Source organism: Bactrocera oleae, chromosome 2 (genome assembly GCF_042242935.1).
Source record: "Bactrocera oleae isolate idBacOlea1 chromosome 2, idBacOlea1, whole genome shotgun sequence".
In the NCBI taxonomy this organism is placed as follows: domain Eukaryota; kingdom Metazoa; phylum Arthropoda; class Insecta; order Diptera; family Tephritidae; genus Bactrocera; species Bactrocera oleae.
The window spans coordinates 52553845-52575749 of record NC_091536.1 but is presented as its reverse complement, the minus strand read 5'-3'; the positions used below and the strand labels follow the sequence as shown (position 1 = coordinate 52575749).

The following is a 21905-nucleotide window of genomic DNA, read 5'->3' as shown; positions in this document are numbered from 1 at the left end:
ATTGTCGTATGTGATCTATTTTTCATCGCCAGTCACCATCCGCTTCAAGAATGGGACGAGTTCGTTCCGATCCAGCAGCATATCGCAGGCGTTGATTCTCTAGCGGATTTGCCTTTAACGAAGGAAAACTTTAAAATAGCGCGAATTTCGGCGTTAGTGAACTCCATGTTTACACGTCTATAACTGTTGAACGCAATATCCAAACTAATCATGCATAGCGTTGTTTTGTAGGTTATGTCAAGACCTTTCAAATTATGTATAGTGTTGCCAGATACGAGCTCTGTAGCGCTTTGTACATAGCCGCGAAATTCAAAAGACAAAAAAGCGGAAGGGAGATACCTTCCAACCTTATATAATTTTTACCCAAGTTATCGCTTGCACGGACGGACAGACGAATGGAAGTTGCGCGAATCCCAGGCTTTTTTTTGTTTGTTGTCAGGGGGGGAATCTTACATAGATACTAATATTTATTAGTATTAGTCAGGATTGTTACCCCATTCTGGACCTGCGGCGAGATACGCCTGCGTACTAAACCCTCAACTCCGTCCCCTATAGCTGTGATGAAAAACCCTGCGATATCGCCGTTAAGCATTTCATCGCAGGATCAGCTTAGCCTTTTGACTTGTGTCGTTTATTCGCGGCTCTAGCTTCACTGCTTCTTTGTCGTTCGGCTCTTCTCAGCCCTTGGAGTATCAGAGCTGTCGTCTTTTCCATAATGCTCCATACTTGTCTGAATTCCAACATATAAGGCACTATATTCTCTGGAATTATTTGGTCTGCCATTTCCTTCTCCAGGTTCTGTCTCTCTTTCGAAAATGTTGGGCTGTGAAAAAATATGTGCTTTGCATTTTTGCTACTGCTACCACAAAAGGAGCAAGCAAGTACTCTCGGAAACACCCATGCCCCGTTAGGAACGTCATATAGAAGTCAGTTTCTTTCCACCTATGCTTGCACATTGCCAATTAAGCGGTGCGTGCATTTCACCTTGACTGATGCGTCCCAGCGATTCTGCCATTCCTGTATGCTGGCTGGTCTTTCCTTTTTGCGTTCTGTCATTGTAAACTTCCTACCCACACTCTTGCTTTTGCCGTAAATTCGCTTCGGTTCACGAGCCATTACATCTGGTAGCATTATTTCAGATATAATGCTAACAGCTTCATCTGACACGTTACGAAATGCACTGACGGTTCTGATGGCGCTCAGCCGGCATACCGTTTCTGATATTCCGCCATATCTTATTTGCATTAACGCTGGTCCCCATGTAGGTACGGAATACATTATGATTGACTGGCTAACCTTAGCCAGGAGCGCTCTGCTGCTCTGTTTTGGTCCTCCAATGTTGACCATTATTCTGTTTAAGGCCGCATTCACACGGACGGCTATGCCAATCTATGCTAAGAGAAATACAAGTAGTCTCCAGTTTTTTCCTACTTGTAATAAGCACTGCCTCAGAATTTTTTCCAGCAAGTTGGAGTTTTGAGCTTGCTAGCCATTACTTTATCTGTTGTATAGTATCGCTACATATATATTGGATCTCGTGCATCCCAGGGTGTGATAGATTGTGTATGGCTTGAAGAAAGGCTTGACGAAACCTCGCTGTCACAAAAGAGCGAATACGGGCTGTCGATATGTCGCAAGCAAGTTTCTTCAAGCTGGAAGTCAGAACAAAACTTCTTAATTCAGGTAAATGAAAAATTATAACGTTTAAATATGATTTTAATTTCTCGTCGTTAGCTTGATTATCAGCAAGCCCATCATAGTTGATTAAAGTAGTGATGTTCCAATACCACTATGTATGCGATGAGTACTAGACTCATTTTAAAGTATTAGAGATAGTACTCGATGCTATGGAAAGTACTGTAGGATGATGCTCGATTTTGTACTTTTGAAAGTACTTTCTCCGATTTAAATTCCAACTTTTTTTCTGTTTAAAACAAGAAAAAACGTTAACTTCGGTTGCATTGAGAATACATTGTTGCCTTAAACTATAACTCGTGCCTAACTTCGTGAAGATACCTCGTCAAATAAAAAAGTTTTCCATGCAAGCACTTTATTCCGATCGTTTAGTTATTGTGCGATCTATAGAATTTCTTCGGAGATTGCATTATTGCCTTAAATAATAATCCATGCCAAATTTCGTGAAGATACGTCGTCAAATGAAAGAGTTTTCCATACAAGCACTTGATTCCGATCGTTCAGTTTGTATGACAGCTATATGCTATAGTGGTCCGATATCGGCCGTTCCGACAAATGAGCAGTTTCTTAGTGAGAGAAGTACAGGTGCAAAATTTCAGATCGACAGCTTAAAAACTAGTTCGTATATATACAGACAGACTGACATGGCTAAATCAACTCAGCTCATCATGCTGATCATTTTATACGTTTCCTTCTGGGTGTTACAAACTTAAACTGTTTAAAAAAAAAAGTTTGTTATGGTATTCAGGTGAAAGGCGACTTCTTTTTTGAGAAATTATAGATCCTTCTTTGGAAAATAGACGCTTACAAGGAACTGACGTTACAACTATGCAAAATAAATTTTGAACAATCTTATAAAGTGATGGGTAGTAGACTTTTAAGTCTTCCCACTTTAAAATTCTAAAACAAGTTCGCGGTGGTGTTTCCGAAAGTCATAAGATACCTCAGCATCTTCATCCGAATCACTACTACTTTTTGATTGCGTTTTAACAAGCTCCCTTAGCCTACACGCTTGAATCTGGGATTAAGTATGGTAGTCATTGCAATACCACTATGGTACTCAACTTGACCAAAACGTTTTTGAATTCCTGAAGTAAGTGTTGCTATCATAGCTAAAATAGCTAGTATCGAACTTTTCGTGTCCTTAATTTGGGAAGTTATGCAATTAATAGTTGGAGTGATTAGTGATGAGTATTATCAATAGTATTTTGAAAAATTTTTAAAAGTCTTACTTCTTTTATTCTATGTACATATATAACGTAATAAGTTACACGTGTGCTCCAATCTGTTTTTATATGGAAGAAAATGATAAGGACCATCACCAAAAACATTGTCAAATATCATGTATAATAATAATCGGTTTTTTTTTAAATCACTAGTTTTAACAAATTTTTTAAAAAAATTAAGAAAACCAAAAAAAGGGTAATATATAGGGCAAAAATTGGCTTGCAGTTTTTTTTATTCATCAGTGTAAAAACGTTGAGGTCACATACCTGAAACTACATGGAAGGGCTTCATGTCTCGGCATATAAAATATTATATAAAACGTTGCTGTATACATCAGGTTGTGAACACGCTGATGTATACACCACCTTCCATATAATAAAGTTTTGGTTAAATTCAAAATAAAATCACAAAAACCAGAAAAAATGTACCTTGGTGCGATACTACTTTCGAAAAGTCAGCTCGAATTGAAGCGGGCTGCTTTGGTGGAAGCATTAAACCGGTCTTTTGTATGCAGGCTTTTGATGGTTATCGCTTGGGCTATGAAACAGTTAAATAGCATATTAAGCAATAATAAAATATAATATGATCTGGAAAAACTTACATATTTTCGCTTGATGTATTTTATTACAATTTTTAAGCCAATATTATGACTGCTTATACAAGTTTGAAGTATTATCTCAAAACTTTATCACACATTTTCAATGCATGCATCCTTTTTGTTAATTTCTTCGAAATGTTCCCAAATTTTTTATATGAGCGCCATTTTCTTAAAAACGGTAAGCCTTTTCTGCACACTTTTCTTAAAATCATTTTTTCTTGCACTCTATAAAACGTTACTTACAGAAATGACGAAATTGTGAAATTCATATTTATAGAACCGTTAGCTTGAAAAAACAAATGAGGAAAGAGAAGAGAAATTATGTTACCATAAATACATATTACATATAAATACATTTTTCATAGAATTTGCTTCAAAATAAGAATAAGAGAACGTTTGCTCGGTAATTAATTTGGCGTTGCCATGCTTATTTTTTACGGATATTTTATATCCGCGTTTCATTAACTTTGCTAAGATGAAATACTTGTACAATGTACTCGATACCCACTAGGTACTTGTGCACAAGTACCGAAGTACAAGAAATACTCTGTCATAGTCAGTTGCAACACTATCTGCATCGAATATCAGTTGCGATTTGCGATATGAAGTCCAGCTGTCTGGCTTGTCGGTCTGAAGCAGAGATAAAGAGATGTCCAACTCGTCTCTCACTGGAAATGAGAGCGCAATTGCTAAACGTCAAAACCTCCTGAACTCAAGCAACTGTCAAAGTTCAGGAGGTCTGACGTTTAGCAATTGGAAAAAGAGGGACGGCCAGACTGAAATCCTACAGAAAAATATGTAAACAAAGATATTTCTTGCCACTGTTAAAGATCACTAACAAAAATTGGAAAACAATAAAAATGAAAGAAAACGCGAAATTGGAATGTATGTGATGAAATCTTTTGTGATACCATGCTTAGTAGTATTGATTTTCAATAAAAAATTATAAAAAACATTTATCCATTGAGAGCTAATACATTTATTTTTTTGATTAAATGTTGAAAGTTTAAAAATCAAAAGTTTTAATATATGACAAATCACAAAAAAGGGTTTATATAGTTTCTGCATATGTTTAATGGATACATGTATATTAATATTTAATCTAAATAAATGTTGGGTATTTTAATTTAAATGCCCTAAAATTATTATTTTGACTGATCTGGCTACAATTCAAAATGTTATAAAAAACGCTAATTTTGAGGCGCTCTCACACTGGAAAGAGTTGGGCATCCCATTATCCCTGGTCTGAAGCTTTACGCAAATGTTGACAAAAAGCAAAAACGAGCGGCTTGTGGTCGGTGTACACATGTATTGTAAGAATCAGCTGTTTTCGTATGTAAGTAACACAGCTGAGATCACCTGATCCAAATCTGCCTTCTTTGACAAAGACATGTAAATAAATGGTTATAGTTTAATAATATATATAAATAACATATATAACTAGAAAAAAATAAAAATAAAATATTAACAAACTATTCTAAATCACTCACAGTGATTTACTTATTAAATTTAAATTTAATTTTTAGGAATTTTAGGAAAATATTTGAATATGTAAAAGAAACATTCTTAAAGTTATAAATTTTAAAACATAACACGGCAACACACTGTAGTAGATTTGAGGCGTTTCGACTTTGTAGTAGTAGAATATGAGTAGGCAACCCGTACAAAGTGGGACATTTTTGCGTGTGTATTAGTGAAAATCTTAAGATTGGTTGTCGCTTGTAGATTAATACAATGGTGATAATGCTGAGGTAGTACAAAACGTACATATAGACATAAACAAACATAAAATTATATGCTTTTATATTGCAATACATACATAAGTAAATATATGCATTGATAAAATAGAGGTTCAGAAAAACATTGATGCGTTATAAGTTAGAATTAAAATTGTATATAAAGACTAGAAAAAGTAAAATAAAAGCAGAATTATATTCTCAGCTCAATACAGTCTTTTCGGTCACCCACCCGCGGTAAGACATTTAGGTACTTTTTTGAGCATCACTAAAACACGCTTAAGCTGATTTGCGACGGTTGGAAATTCAAAATTCGTCAAAGCTTGAACGCGGCTAGGCAGTGGACGGATGCCATCTTTCGTAATAGAATGACCCAAAAATTCCAATTCTGCTCCTTAAACTGCGCTTTGGCAACGCTGATGATTAAGTTGTATTTTTTTCAACGATTGAAGGCAAAACGGAGGTGTTCTTTATGCTCCTCAATAGATTTCGATACGATACAAAAATCATTCATGACCCGCGTTCCTCAGGCCAAATGTCATTTGAGTGAACTTACATAATCTAGTGGTAACGCATAAGAAAGGGATGAACGATCAGACGTACAGCAGAGTTGTCAAGTTGTTTGGGCCTTAAGAAACTCATAGAAACTTTAACAGAAATCTCTGATAGCGCTGTTGGGTAATTAACAGCAATATAACCGATAGATTGGTAGTCTCAAAATAATCTTTCCATTAATGGCTTAGTTGCGCGCATGTGGTTTCAAATACGTAAGTACAGACATGTTTTTAAATAATATACAAATTATTAAATTTAACTATTTTTACACTTTAATTAGGTGTTGGATGCCTTAGAAGGAATGTTGATTCTATATTTAAAATAAAGCAGAATTTCTAATGTTCTGAAATGTCGGTTGCACATAACTTCACTTATTCATACGTGCAGCCGCAATTCATAATTTTTGCCACCACGGATTTCCGGTATTTTTATAAGTATTAAGAACCGTGGAAAAATAAAAATTGTAAAGAAACCACCATTTTATTTAGTTCCCATGATTTTGGAGAATAAAATTACAATATGAAATTGAAAAATATTATGTGAACATTCTGTTGTGATCAAATTTCACAATATACTGTATATGTACATACATACTCATGCATACATACATCCAGAGGCATTAGTCTGCCTACTGTGCATATAAACGAATACCACGTTACTTAATTTTAATTTTACGGAGTCGGAGAGAATATGGCATTAGTAAATGTATAAAAAATTAACTTTTATAACTCGCCAACTTTTAGAGCAGTGTTTATATAATATATTATAGTAACATGAAAACTTTCTTATTATTATTTTTTTTTTTGGATTTTCTGTTATTGTTCATGTTTTGTTTTATAAATAGATCCGAAGATTATTTCATAAAAAAGAAGTGTATAACGCCAAAGTCTCTTAATTTAAACTAGCTTCGCATTCGCATCGCAAATTAAGGCTGAGTTTGAGAATAACCTCTGCAATGCTAGAAACGGGTGATCCGTCGTCCTTGTCGTTTTCTAAAATTCGGCTGACAAGTTTGGACAAGACAGCGATTTCGACTTGCAGGCGAAAAAAATCTTGCGAAGATTCGGATTCCGCGCTAACCTCACAAACTTACCCCTCCTTGATGGCCAGACATTCGGTGATTGAATCTGCAATTTTGAGTTTCTCGTTCTCGCAATGATGGGCGCATGTATATAGGGTGGCAGCCGATTGATCCAAAGATCATGCAGGATGCTCTCGCTCAGAGCTGGGCCCGCAGTGCGTCTCATCTTGTTATATAACTTACTGGGTTGGCGATCATCCAACAGCCGCACCTTTAGAACTCGTTGAAGGCGCTTCTGCTGGCTTTCCGTAAAGTTCTCAACTAGTTTTTGCCGGATGTAGTTGTAGTTGCCAACAGCAGGCGCAGCCTTTTCGCAATAAAAGTCGACTCTGACTTTAGTGAAGAATCGATCTTTTAATCAAAATAATGGACTTTTTAGAGTCGACTTGAACATGTCTCGAAACGATTAAAATCGATTCTCACTCGATGACTTCGACTGTTTTTAAACAGTTGTTATGGTATAGTGAAAGTTGTTAAAAGTTACTCAAGTTGTCTTTCTTGCACTTCTTTTCGTTGTATGAAAAACTGAGAAACAGGAGGCTGATTGGATCATAAAAATATCATCGCTGGTATCCTTGGAAACCATTTTTAATAAGTATATCCCTGTGTACCCTTAGTGACCAGAAATTAAATTTTAATTATAATTGTATTGTTACGGCTCCTAGTATTACCTGGAATTATTGTTCCAAAACCGACAATGGCAATAAAGTAAAGTGCAATATTTGTAAAAAAGAATTTCTATTTAATAAGAGCACATCAACTATGATGAAGCGCTGCAATCATCTCATTAAATTGATTGATTCAAACAAAGATACTCCGTCAAAGGAAAAGAGCAACGGTGAAGTGAATGAATTAGTGATTCAACCTAAAAAGGTAATTAGTTATATTTACTTAGATTGGTGATTTTATATAAAATTTATCAAAAGATTCTTAGGTTATTTCTATCTGTTACTTTTTTTTCTGAAAAATTTGAGTTTATTTTCTTTCTAGGCTTTGATGGCTATTGAATCATCTGCTTCTCATGCGTCAGTTTCTATAGAAAATAAAAGCACTCTTTTTTTCAGTCAACTTCCTCACTCAAACTTAATATTCATCAGGGGCCTCTTTATCGCTGTATAAATAATGCTACTTCTTTTGCCGGTATTTATTAGTTTAATTTTGCGGCTTTAGTTGAAGAAATAATTTATTGACTATTATTTTATTTGTCACTTATCAGTTGGAGATTGGAAACATAACCAAGTAACAACAGCTGTTGTTCGCATAATCGCTATTGATATTATTATTTTATCAACTATAGAAAGAGCTGGATTCAAAGCGTTTGTTAACAAAATTCAGCCGTTGTATCCGTTGCCATGTGAACCGACATTGACAGCAGCGATGACTCAAAAACACCAATTAACGACAGATATTTGGGCACACATTTGGAGTTATCTCGGTTTGACAGTCCACTACTTGAAAGCTTAGTCAAATATCATCATAACAAACGAGAAGATGGGAAATATTTTATGGCTGGGGTCTAAGTGATGTGAAAATTGCTGCATTTGTTTCTGACGGAGGATCTAATATTAAGGGAGCCATTAAAAGTGAATTCGACAGTGAAAAACACACTTCGTGTATTGGACATGGCATCAACAATATCGAGCAAGGACTGATTGACATAAACGTAACCCCACCAGCATCTGAATCTGTAGATCAAATAGTCGAACTTCCTTTATATAAAGATTTTATTTAGTTTTTTATTATCGATGATTCAGTAATTTTAGAGCCTGACAAAACTACTGAGCAAAAAACATTATGTAATCTGCTGACAAAAGTTTAAAAAATCGTAACATTTTTTAGACACATTGAAAGAGCTACAACTGAGCTGTTGACCTTACAAAACAAGTTACCAGAAGCAAAGCGTCTTAAACTAATACTAATAATAATAATAAGTAAAAACAAGATGGAATTCCTGTTATGAAATGGTTAATCGTTTTATTGTACTTGCCGACTATGTTGGAAAGGTACTTCTTCAGATTAAATTGGACAAATCGTCAAAAGCTAAGCCTCCTAATATGATAACAGGAGATGAGCTTGACTCTATAATTGAAATTCGCGATATCTTAAGTTCTCTTTGGAGAGTTACGCAAGAAGTTTGCTCCGAAAAAAATGTTATTATTAAGTAAATGTATCCCTTTGATTGCTGGTTTAAAAAAAGTAAGTTAGATTCAAATTATATTGATTGTTGCACGTTACATTTACTTTGGTTCCTTTTTAATGGCAATAAAATTTATATTTTACAGAAAACTGAAGATTTTAAGCCAGATACTGCGATAGGGGACAATTACCAAAAAAAACTCACTCAAGAAATTGAAAATAAATATGGAAACATTGAATTGGTGAAATTGTATGCTTGTGCAACTTTTCTTGATCCTCGGTATAAGAAGTGCGCCTTCTATAGTATTCGAGAATCTGCTCGTGCAGTCACTAACATGGGTGAGTTTATTAACTAATTGCAAATAAAAGTTAACTACAAGTATATCCATAAATTAATTTCCTTTTTCATTTTATTTTCTTTATTAGGCGATCGGTAAGGATTGAGAGAAAATTAGCATTACAGGCTACGGATTCTTCTGTAATACCTTTCCATGAAGAAGTTACTCCAGTTATTGAAGCCCAAGAACCTCAAAAAGATGAAAATGATGAAATGATATTTGATCATATCTCGATGAAGCTGTCAAGCGCAACCAGTCCCAAGCAGATACTGTTGAATCGTCCAGTTGTAGCACGACAACAATGCCCTAATCCACTTGTTTTTTGGGAATCAATTAAACATGAATATCCTCACTTATGGGGTGTATCGAGGAAATTTCTATAGATTGTAGCAACTTCTATACCCTGTGAAAGATTGTTTTCACATGCTGGTCTCGTTGCTAATCATTTGAATGAACTAGTGTTTCTGAGATCAATTAGCGAAGACATGTAGAAATCTTAAATTATCTTTTTAAATTCCTATGTCACATGGATACCTTATTAAACTCTAAACTAATATTTTAATGTTATATTATTAATCAATATTATATATATATTTAATTGTTACTTTAATAATTAACTTGAATACTATAAGTACAAAACTTAACTTGAAAACTACTATAAAACTATTAAATACTTATGTGTGAATTGTTCAAATATAATTTGTAAACGATGAATAAATGAATATAATAACTTATTATAACAATAAAGAAATACGTCAAATGGAACTTAAGAAATGATGTTTAAATGAGCTAAGCCTCAGTACCACCACTCTCTCCGGTAACAACTGGCGCACCCTAATGCAACACACCACACCAGAGAACAATCACAGGTTCTCACCACTCGATGAAAATACACCATAACAGGGCACCTGTACATCTAACAAAAGGGACGGGATCATCGCTCTCACATCATCTTTCGCTTATCGTCTACGGGCCTGAGCGCCACACATGCCTTCGCTAAAATAATTCGTTCGGACACAAGTTACTGCGCGCTACCACATCAATTCAAGACTACCCCCACGACGTTCGATTCCAACAATTATTATATTATATATATTTAATTTCGTTTCGGAATAAACTAAAATTATTGATTTACCAAGTCACTTGCGTTTGTTTTATATTGAATCGAGTGTTAGTGTTGAACTGTGTATAGATTTATTCATGGTCCTTCGAGCCATACCGAATGGCACCTTTGGTTTTAACATCAAATTAACTAAACTTACAAACATAATAACAGTGCAGTTACATAAAAGTGCAAAAAAAAAAAGTGGTATGTAGTGACAAATAAAAATGAAAAGATACAATTAAAAATATAAAAAAGAAAAGAAATTCAAACATACATACATATGTATGTATACATATATAGAATAAGTACGGGCTAAACAAAATACAAAAAGGAGAGAACGTTTTCACTAAAAGTAAAACAAAACCCAAATCCATAAAGCGGGCGCGAAACTATAATAAAAACAAAATAATATATAAAAACCGGTCGCGACTAAACAGAAAACATACATATATACAACAAATATGTTCAACAAATCAAGAACAAATAACACACACAAGGAATAAGAAGTAAACTCTCGCGGAGGCGAAGGAAGAATTGGCAACTACAACGCCAACATACACATCAAATTTCCCCTAAAAACCCTTGAGGCGTTACAAAGTGAGTCGTATTGATTCCACTTATTGTTATATTTAATATGCACTTATTTATACTGAAAACTACAGTTTATCCTTATAAAAACTGTATTAAAAATAAATAAAAGAAAAAAAAATTTCCGATCAGCAATTTCACGCAAACGCTTTAATTTGCGAAAAAAGCCCGAAACTGTTCGATATAAGAATATTTATATACATTTATACATATTTACATATGTATATAAGGACAAAATAAAAAAAATAAAAATCAACCATACATGCACACACATTATGCATAAAAATACATTCTATACATAGTAAACATAATTATTTGCACATTATCAATTCCTTTTTCGCGCTCTGTTTCTATTGCAAAATATAGAAGCCAGGTTTATACATACATACGGCATACAACCTATATTTTTATACCATACTCAACATTGGGTAATATTAATTTATTAAAATTTTAAACATTCACTAAAAAGTGATTTTCAAATTGCGAATGAATAAACAAAGTGAAATAAAATTTCCTTAATTTTATTTTTTATTAAAACGCAAACAAAAAAAAAAAACAAACTCTTAAAAAAAAAAAAAAATATATATATATATATATACATATATATATATAAATACATAAAATATTCTTTTAACAAGAACTAAAGTACATACGCATATGTAGGTACATCTATTCAAGCAAAACCTCTTGTTCTTGTTAAACCACAAGCAAGCAGGATTGCGAACCACACAAAAACGCATTGATCTCTCTAACGAGCTCTCAATTGCACACAAACAAAAATAATATTTAAATATACACATATTAAAACATATACAAATATAGTTGTACATATTTTCAAAGTCCACATTGGCATACACCCCGCAATACCCCTTGTAACAAACAAGCAGGATTGCGTACATACTAAAACTAAAAGCACATTGATCTCTTCAACGAGCTCTCAATTTTCCGAGCACATAAATATATACTAACAAGTCCGTTTATTAGGGTGTACCTAAATACATCAATATAAGGACATAAAAAGTATTATTGAATTAAAAGTGCGATTTTTAATAATTAAATAAATTAAAGCAATACATTCAAAATAAAACCACAACAAAATCATATTGCTAGCAAATACAGTTTACACTGAGAAAATTTTAATAAATTTTGACAAATATTTTAACATACAAAAAAAAAAAATGATGAATGTGGATAAAATTCAAATTACACCTGCAGAAGCTACACGCGCAAGACAGGTTACCACAAAGCAAACAAAAGGCAAAAATATTTGTGCCACTAAATTCATTTCTGAGAGTGACAGATTAACACGATACTGCACTCGATTTTCATCTTCACCGATTCAAGACATCTCTGAATCGTTATTGGAAATAAAAAAACAAAATATTGACAATTTTTGGACTCGTCTCCAAACGGGTCATGACGCCATAGTAGATTATGACAATTCAGATCTACCACACGATTTTAAATCATCGGCTTACGCACTATACGAAAACTGCTTAGACCAGTACGAAGAAACAAAAGCTATGATTTTTGATCAATTAAAGCTAATAAAAGCGATTGCACCTACTCCACATCCGAGAGTAGAGCTGCCACAAATTCAAAGTCACGAGGCAAGTTCAGGCATCCATCTCGAGGTGCCCGCATGTGACACAGAAATATTTTATGGAGGTTATGAAGAATGGCCGTCCTTCCGGGACATGTTCACTGCCGTTTACATCAACCATCCAAAATTATCAAAAGCGCAAAAATTGTATCACCTCCGATACAAAACTAAAGGTCAAGCAGGCGCAATAGTAAAACAGTTCGCACTAAATGACGACAATTTTAATTTGGCTTGGGAAGCTCTAATATCTAGATATGAAAATGAAAGAATATTGGTCGATAAACAAGTAACGACACTAATAAACTTGCCTAAAATTAAAAAAGAAACAAGTAAAGAATTTGTTAAACTACTATCCACTGTTTCAAATTGTTTGTCGGTTCTATCGACATAAAATATTCCCACAGACAGCTGGGACCCAATACTGGTAAATATATGCACCGCCACTTTACCAGAAAAATCGTTACTTTTGTGGGAGCAATCGCTCTCATCACGAAAGAAATGCCCAACGTGGCAACAAATGAAAAACTTTCTAACTACCCAGTACGAAATCGCTGAAAGGGTAGATAAAAAACTAATTAAAACAAAAATTGTTCAAAACGACCTAAAAAGAAGCTTCAATAGACACCAAGCTAGTAGCAAAAACAAATTAAACAGAAGCTTTTACAAAACGCAATCGTTCACATCCGAACAGAATATACTTGCGTCATGCGAACTATGCACGAGAGGGCATAAACTACAATCTTGCGAGAAGTTTAAAAACTTAAAAGTTAACGAACGAAATAATTTGGTCAGATCAAAAAGACTTTGTACAAATTGCTTGTCACATACGCATACTCATATAAATTGTAAAAGCAAATTCAATTGCATCTACTGCGGAAAAAGACATCACACAATGCTTCACTACAGCACATTTCCCAGCTCACCCCAAAAGAGTGCATATATTAGTATAAAAAGAACCACGGGTTTAGTTTCAACTACAAATCCCGAAAACCACAATACCGAAAATTGCCTAATGACACCATGTTGCTCAAAGACACAAAACACTCAAACGCTACACAGCGAAATACAAAATAGGGCATTACTACCCACAGCAGTCATCTCCATCGAACACCGAGGAGAACTGTTTAAACTTAGGGCCTTAATAGACCAAGGATCACAACGATCTTTCATAGCGTCTAGGGCACAAAATAGGCTACAACTGCCAACAAAACAAGCCAACTTTGAAATCGCGGGAATGGGCGGAAGAGTAGTCCAAAACTCAAATAAAATCTGCCCCATTACCCTAATTTCCCCCCAAGCGGATAAGAGAATTAAAGCAGAAGCTATAGTCTTACCGCAGCTAACAAATATGCTTCCAAGCTATCATACAAATAGCAAGCATTGGCAAAAGGTTTGACACCTGCAGCTAGCAGATCCCAACTGCAAAAAAGTAGGCAGCGACCTTATACCGCAAATAATGCTTGAAGGTATTGAAAAAATTTCAACGACCCTTCTAGCCCAAAATACTATATTCGGTTGGATTCTAAGTGGACTAGTTACTGAACCAGTTTCCACATCAACAACTCAAGTTGACGAAAATTCAAAAGAATACCTTAATTCACAATTAAGGAAATTTGAGGAGTTAGAAAAATGCCAATCCAATTATCAATTACAACCCCAAAGGATCAGTATTGTGAAGACTTCCACAAAGCCACAACTACTCGATCAAATAATGGCCGGTACGTCATACGACTACCACTAAACTCCCAATCTTCCAACACTCTACAAATTGGCACAAAAAACCATGTCAGAGTTTCTTCTGACAACCCCAGTGTTAAAAACACAAATATCTATAATTCAACCAAATCATCGAGATATATTACTAAGTATTCGAAAAGAAAATTTGTTGTACACTAATTTCCTTAAATTTGAAAAGGGCAGTACAACATAAAAATACAGGGGATCCAATGGAATGCGATATCTGATCAGCTTTCATATCCTACTGAATCAATATCCGCATTATCCGCAATAACATTTTTGACCCCGCAGGATGGCTTTCGCCAATTATGATATAAGCGAAAATCCTAATTCTTCTTCACTTAGAAAAATAGTCACAATCCTCAAACAATCTTAACGATATCCGAATCTACCGATTCTTGGCCACAATCGCCCACTTCCATACATAGTATCGTCCGCAACATACGAGTAATTGTCATAGAAAGTCCAAAAATCGACTTTTCTCTTACTATAGTGCCTCATAGTTGCCTAAATTTTCATAATCAAATACAATTCAAAATTAAAGTTAAGGAATCACCATACTTGCAATGTGATACAGTGACGCACCCAGACTTACAAAAGCAAAGGTCGCACTTATCGCATCTATCTAAGCGCTCATAATACGGGTAGTTTATGGGAAACACTTGTAAAAGTTGTAAGTCTCAGTTCAAAAAAGTGAACGAAACTCACAAATCTCACTCTCGCAAGATCCCTCTTCAAAAGTTTGAAAGAAGCACCCATTCTGGCCATATCTGAACCAGACGTGGAGTCGCTATCCTCATAAGCCGATAATAAAGAGATTGCAAATAATTGCTGATAATACAGAAAAGGCAAATCATAAACAATCGGCATAAAAAATCGATACAATAAAAAAATCGTAAATACAATCACTCCTTATTGTATTGCCAACTATAAAACCAAAAAAAATTTCAGAATATAGTTGCGTATCTCAAGTCTATACCACAATACAAATCGCAAGCGAAACTACTTGTTCTTGATAAGTTGATTAAAACCAAAATTGCTTCTTACAGCTAATATTCGCGCCTCGGCTACTCCATCAACAGTACGCCGAAATACATTCAACAGCACATATGTGTAATACTAGGCAAAATATTCGCCTAGGGGGCCCAGGATGTTTAAACGAGCTAAGCCTCAGTACCACCACTCTCTCCGGTAACAACTGGTGCACCCTAATGCAACACACCACACCAGAGAACAATCACAGGTTCTCACCACTCGATGAAAACACACCATAACACGGCACCTGTACATCTAACAAAAGGGACGGGATCATCGCTCTCACATCATCTTTCGCTTATCGTCTACGGGCCTGAGCGCCACACATACCTTCGCTAAAATAATTCGTTCGAACACAAGTTCCTGCGCGCTACCACATCAATTCAAGACGACCCCCACGACGTTCGATTCCAACAATTATTATATTATATATATTTAATTTCGTTTCGGAATAAACTAAAATTATTGATTTACCAAGTCACTTGCGTTTGTTTTATATTGAATCGAGTGTTAGTGTTGAACTGTGTATAGATTTATTCAATCTTTGACCAGAAATTAAATAGTTAGTGTGTTTTTAAAACATCGACTTGAGAATCGACTTTTAACAATGATTTATTGACTTTGAATCAAATCAAAAAATCAAAAAATTCAATTCAATTGTAAAGTCAAAACTCGACTGTGGCAGTAAAGTTCATACCAAACTTTAAACGCGTTCTTCTCAGAATGGTGTTTTCAAAGTCGGTGACCAACTTATATTTTAACACGAGCTTCTTAAATATATTTTTTAGTAAGTAGTCGAAATTTCGATGAAAAATCGTTTTTTTTTTTGGGAAATCGCCATTTTCTCAAAAAATTTTATTTTGCTTATTCCTTCGATTAATGACTAGATTTAACATTATTTTAAAGAAATCTGTTTGGTTTTTTAATTTAAGATGACCCAGTTCAGAGATATAGTGGTCACCGCAAAACGTCTTTTTTGAGACGAACTTCTATTGATTTTTATTTTAAAAACGTTCTGTTTCAATAATGTAAGGATAGGAAGGAAGCACGTCTTCATTTGTTGAGACTTGGATTATGTATTAAACACATAGACGATGGCAGGCGCCAGGTAGCATCTGTCAAATATTAAATACACAGGTTCTTATGGGCACAGTTATTTAGACAACAGCACGGCACGAGGTTGCAGTTGTCGCTGTCGCCGATTTCAAACTATTTCTGTAGTGATGCCACTAATATGTGAAATTGAAAATTATTCAACGCTCTAACAAGTCTAACGTTATTTAGGCAATAGAAGCATAAAATAGCTCTGATATATCATTTGTAAATTTAAAACAAATGAATCGACCTACTTGTATTTACATATTTTTTGCACAAAAAATTTCACTTTGAACAAAATATTTAAATTTCAATGAATTGAAAGGTTTTAGAAAGGTTTGTGTACATCAGCTGTTTGATATGTCGTTGCCGTCTTCAAAATGTTCAAGAAGCTGCCTTCAAGATGCCATTTGCAGACAACGGAATTTCGCTGTCGCTACGTCGTGTAGAGCAGTCGTCTATGTATTTAAAACATTATTGATGAGAGTTGCATTTTTTTACATAGGTAAGTTAGGTTTGCGAACGCATCGCACGGCATAGGATGTTACATATATAACTCCATATTTATCTCGATTAGTTTTAGGTGATACAAACAACCGTTAGATGAACAAAACTATTATACTATATAATATATAATAGTTTTATGTATACTATATAATAGTTTTGTACACCTAATCGTTGTTTGTATCACCTAAAACTAATCGAGATAGATATGGAGTTATATACATAGGTATGTATATATTAATAATTAGGGTGACTGTCGCTTGTAGCTTGAGTAAAAATTAAGATATCGTAATTAAACTCGGTACATGTGTTCATTGGCAAAAAACTGTGGACGAGTTCGTAGATGGGGCCACGTACAGGGGATTGCAGTAGCAAGAAAATAAATTTTTCAAGTGGGCGTGGCCCCGCCCTCTAATAAGTTTAATGCACATACCTACACTAGGTCGAAGATGTCTCCGCTCACCAATTCGTGGAATTTGTTTCAATAAAAATAATAATAAAATATATGCGTTTTTGAAGTTCTTTTCAGAATATCAGATGCGCATACTAATAGCATTACAGTCGCAAAATTTCATGGAATTCCTATGTGCGTTTGCAAAATTAACTGTATTTTTGAATTGTACTAATAGAGAGTAAGCAGAAAAAGTATCCGCTCACTGCTTGTTACATTAGTTTATTGTAGTTTCCATGCGTTTAAGACCTGTTAATTTGTTTGTTTTGCAAGTTATTGTCAATAATACAGATTAAGATAATCAAAGGAAAATCTGCAATTTGTGTGTTTTTCGAATTATTTAGCGCTAATCGATATGAGTGCAACAGGCAAAGAAATAAGTGTTGATGAGCGAAAAATAATTTTAAAATTTAGGGAGGACTGTAAAAGCTTTCGTGAAATTGGACGAGTTGTCAACAGAGTGGAGTCATCAGTGCGATACGCCATCCAAACTTTCAAAAAAAGGGAAATTATTACTTCAAAGCCTCGACCTGGACGTCCGAGAATATTGACTGATCGAGATACACGCAAAGTTGTATCTCTTGTAAAGGTTAATCCGCATTTAACCGCTTCCCAGATAGCAGAAGATGTAAAACTACAATTTAAAAAAACAATATACAACGACACAGCAAGAAAAATATTAAAAAGGGCTGGTCATCATGGGCGAGTTGCACGCAAAAAGCCATTCATTTCCTTAAAAAATCGTATGAAGCGCATTGCATTCGCAAACGAACCTATAACCAAGCCTATATCTTTCTGGGAATCGGTTTTATGGTCGGACGAGCCAAAATAGGGTGTATTTAGAATAAAAGGAAGACAGATAGTGTGGCGAAAAACTGGTACGGCCTTTGAAACATGAAATCTTACTTCAACCGTAAAGCATGGTGGGGGTGGAGTTCAATTGATGGGGTGTATGACAGCAAGTGGAGTTGGCTGAACTCAATCCTATTAAGCATTTATGGGCTCTATTGGAGCGCAGAATTCGTACAGATACGATTACCAGCAAAGAAATGCTCAAGACCGTTATATTGGATGAATGGAGTAAAATGTCGACTGAAGATACAAGGAAATTAGTACATTCCATAGGACAAATAAAAATGGATAAAACGGATTATAACCCCGCACTCTCCCCACATAACGGTTTTATTAAAAACTTCTATAAGCAATAACTTAATGCTTCAGAGATATAAAATTTTACACCCGAGAAGGTACAAGATAACTTTATAGAAGCCGGACAATTTGGACAATAGACGTGACACCGCTAACATTTAGGGAAAAATCCATATCTCGGGACTTACTAGACCTATTTCAACCATATTCGGTACGTAATATTACCCTGAAATTCCTACATTACAGTTCGAAAATGGGCGAAATCAAACAAAAACCACGCCTACTTCCCATATAAAAAAATTTTAAATTCCATCTGACTCTTTCACTTTCCAATATACAAACCAAGAACCAATCTATGTATCCGGATAAATCTTTGCACAAATACTGCCCGTTAAGGTATGCTATTTAAAATGGGTTGAATCAGATTACATACAGATTGTAATACTTCCCTTAGCCCCCATATATCTAATACAAAGATTTTCGAATTTCCAGTTGACTTTATACCACAATGTCGAAGTTATTTTAATGAAATTGAGAGACCGTGCTTTTCTAATAACAGTGTATCTTTGGGCCTAAACCTTGCCTTAGGCCCCATATAACCGATATTCACGATGAAACGTCCGGCTGACTTTACTCCACATACATATAGTATGTAAGTTTATATTTATATATATATTCATAAAATTGCTTGAAATCAAGTTCTCAAGTATACCTGACCAATGTCAAAAATAAATGCAATCAGTCCTTCCATTTCTTGCCCTCAATGATTTTAGCATAATTTTTGCTGACGGAAAGTAAAATATAGTAATAAAACTAAATGAGTCTATGACCTTCAAAATAAATTAATATGATACCAAATTTGATTATAATCCACTCACCATTTCGTCGAATAATGAAGTTGAACATTTTCGCTACATTTCTTAATATAAAGTTTTGCCAACATATGAAGGTATTTCCCCGGCTTTGATCCTTGCAAGTTGCAATAGTATGAAATGTTCGGTTACACCTGAACTTAGCACTTTCTTACTTGTCTAATATTTATAATGTTTTACCAACGGTTGAAAGTATTATAAAATGTACGCACATGAACTTAGCCTTTCCTAACTTATTTTAATTATTTCTCTTTATACTCTTGCAACATGTTGCTACTGAGTTAGTTTTGTTCACTTAACGGTTGTTTGTATGACCTAAAACTAATCGAGATAGATATTGTGTTATATACTTATTTATAAATGAACAGGATGACGAGACGAGTCCGTCCTGCTGTCCGTCCAAGCGATAACTTGATTAAAATTGAGATATCTTGGTGTAACTTGGTGTGCTTCTTCCTTGACACCCAAGGGAGAATGGTCACAGATGGTCAGAATCGATTCATTACCACGTCTACAAAACGCCATTCAAACGAAAAAGTACTATAAAATGCCATAACTAAACCCTAGGTTCCTTCGTTTACAGCCGAACTTTGCCCTTCCTGACTTGTTTATTTATATTGTTAAATTGGTTTTACAATGAAGCGTTTACTTTAATATTTTCAAATACTTTTTTCTCAAAATGATATTTACAATTTCACTTTACGATAGAAATATTGATGCAAGCTTACACAACACACTAGACTACATAATTTAAAAACCGGGACGTCAAAACAAATTAAATAATTGGACTTAGAAGCATGTCTATAGGCAACAATTGCGCATTGAGTTGAAAGGCTGTCTTATACCTAACTTGGGACAACGTCCGGTGTGTTTTACGTGAGTACCTGCCGGCTACAGCCTTCCCTCACGGTGCTCCAAAGCACAACGTATCAAAACAATGCGTTGATAAGCGCCCCAAATAATACGAGCTATTTGCAAGTATTAATTTGGTTACCAGTGGCCAGTGTGTAGGGGCACACTAACCATTTTAGTAGGATTCGAGACCGACCTAAAACCTCTTCCGTTTTCGGATACGGAACCCAGTTGCTTGTGCAACTTCTTTTTTGAACTGAAAATTCAGTTCTTCCAGCATTTAGGTTTAAACCACAGCCACCACGATACTCCCCAAAGGGCCGAACCCAATGAGCAGATTGAAGCGAAGTCCAAGGTCATTCTGCTCCCCGTGGTACCAGAATTGAGTCTCCGGTAAGACTGTGTAGCCGAAGCTACTGCCAGTTGAGCTACCCATAACTCAATGACTGTTGACATATGTCGATTAAACTTCAAATGTCTTTTTATTTGGAATATCATTTAAAGTTCATAATATCAGTTCAAGCTGAGTATTGTAGCACTATTTCTGACATCATTACTATGCTGATATTTCTAGGCAAGGTAAAATAACAGTCATAGGGCATTTGGCTTTTAGTCGCCTCTTACGACAGGCAGGCCTTACCGCGGGTAAATTCTTACCCCTATCCGCAGGGGGAACCTAACTCGGGACAGTATATCGCCGCATCAACGCCATCTTCCATTTTCGAGACATCCATAAAAATGTTTAATGTGTCCTCGCAGCTAACATACCTTGACTGAACTTTCTTTCCCAATTGAAAAGTGGTATCATTACCCACCCAGCTATACCCGAAAGTTCTAACTGATGATCCAAGTAAAGGTAGTCTTTTCTATAGGCTGTTTTTTTCACAGATCACGCGTGAATCGTGTCAAGCTGTCACGTTGTTTTTGTTCAGTATTGTTTAGCATTTTATCATGGAAAGATTTACAGCTGAACAACGTTTACAAATCTTTTACCTTTATTACGAAAATTCACGTTCTGTAAGTTGAGACCCAGCATTCATTACTGGATAATATTCGACCGAATAGACCACGCCAACACGCAGTGAAGAAAATATAGCGGCCGTAGCTGAGAGCGTACACGAAGACCGTTGAGAGTGAAATAAGTCGAGTAGGTCCGGAGATATGAAATTTCACCTAAAGGTGGGCGGCACCACGCATATCATCCAATTTTGACACCGGCTATAAAAACCATCCTGTATCATCCCGGATATAAAATTTAATGTCTCTATTTGTCTATTACTAAATTTTGCTTGGTGTTCGAGATGTTTATATTAAAATCAATTTAATTAACACAGATGATAGGTGTGTATATGTGATATAAATTCAACTAATGAGGCTAAATTTAATATATAGGGTGTATCAACATCAATCAGAGGAAGAATAATAGACCAATTTCATTCATTTTAAACGCTAAACCACTTTATTTTTTAGAAAACTTGTTACTTAATGTCATTAAAATATTATACACAAAGCACATAAGCACTTTAAAGTAAAGTAGAAAGTTGGAAA

At 35.0% G+C, this 21905-nt stretch overlaps 1 protein-coding gene and 1 pseudogene across 1 annotated transcript; one reads left to right on the top strand and one right to left on the bottom strand.

Moving 5' to 3' along the window:
• Positions 1–942: 942 nt before the first annotated feature.
• Positions 943–1278, bottom strand: LOC138856359 (uncharacterized). Its single transcript, XM_070107277.1, has one exon. The coding sequence runs from the start codon at positions 1276–1278 to the stop codon at positions 943–945; it is 336 nt and encodes a 111-aa protein (XP_069963378.1).
• Positions 1279–1628: 350 nt separating this feature from the next.
• On the top strand, positions 1629–9082 carry LOC138856351 (uncharacterized; annotated as a pseudogene).
• Positions 9083–21905: the final 12823 nt, after the last annotated feature.

Excerpts from the sequence above, each read along its gene's own strand:
- LOC138856359 (XM_070107277.1), bottom strand. The coding sequence starts at position 1,278 with ATGTATTCCGTACCTACATGGGGACCAGCGTTAATGCAAATAAGATAT.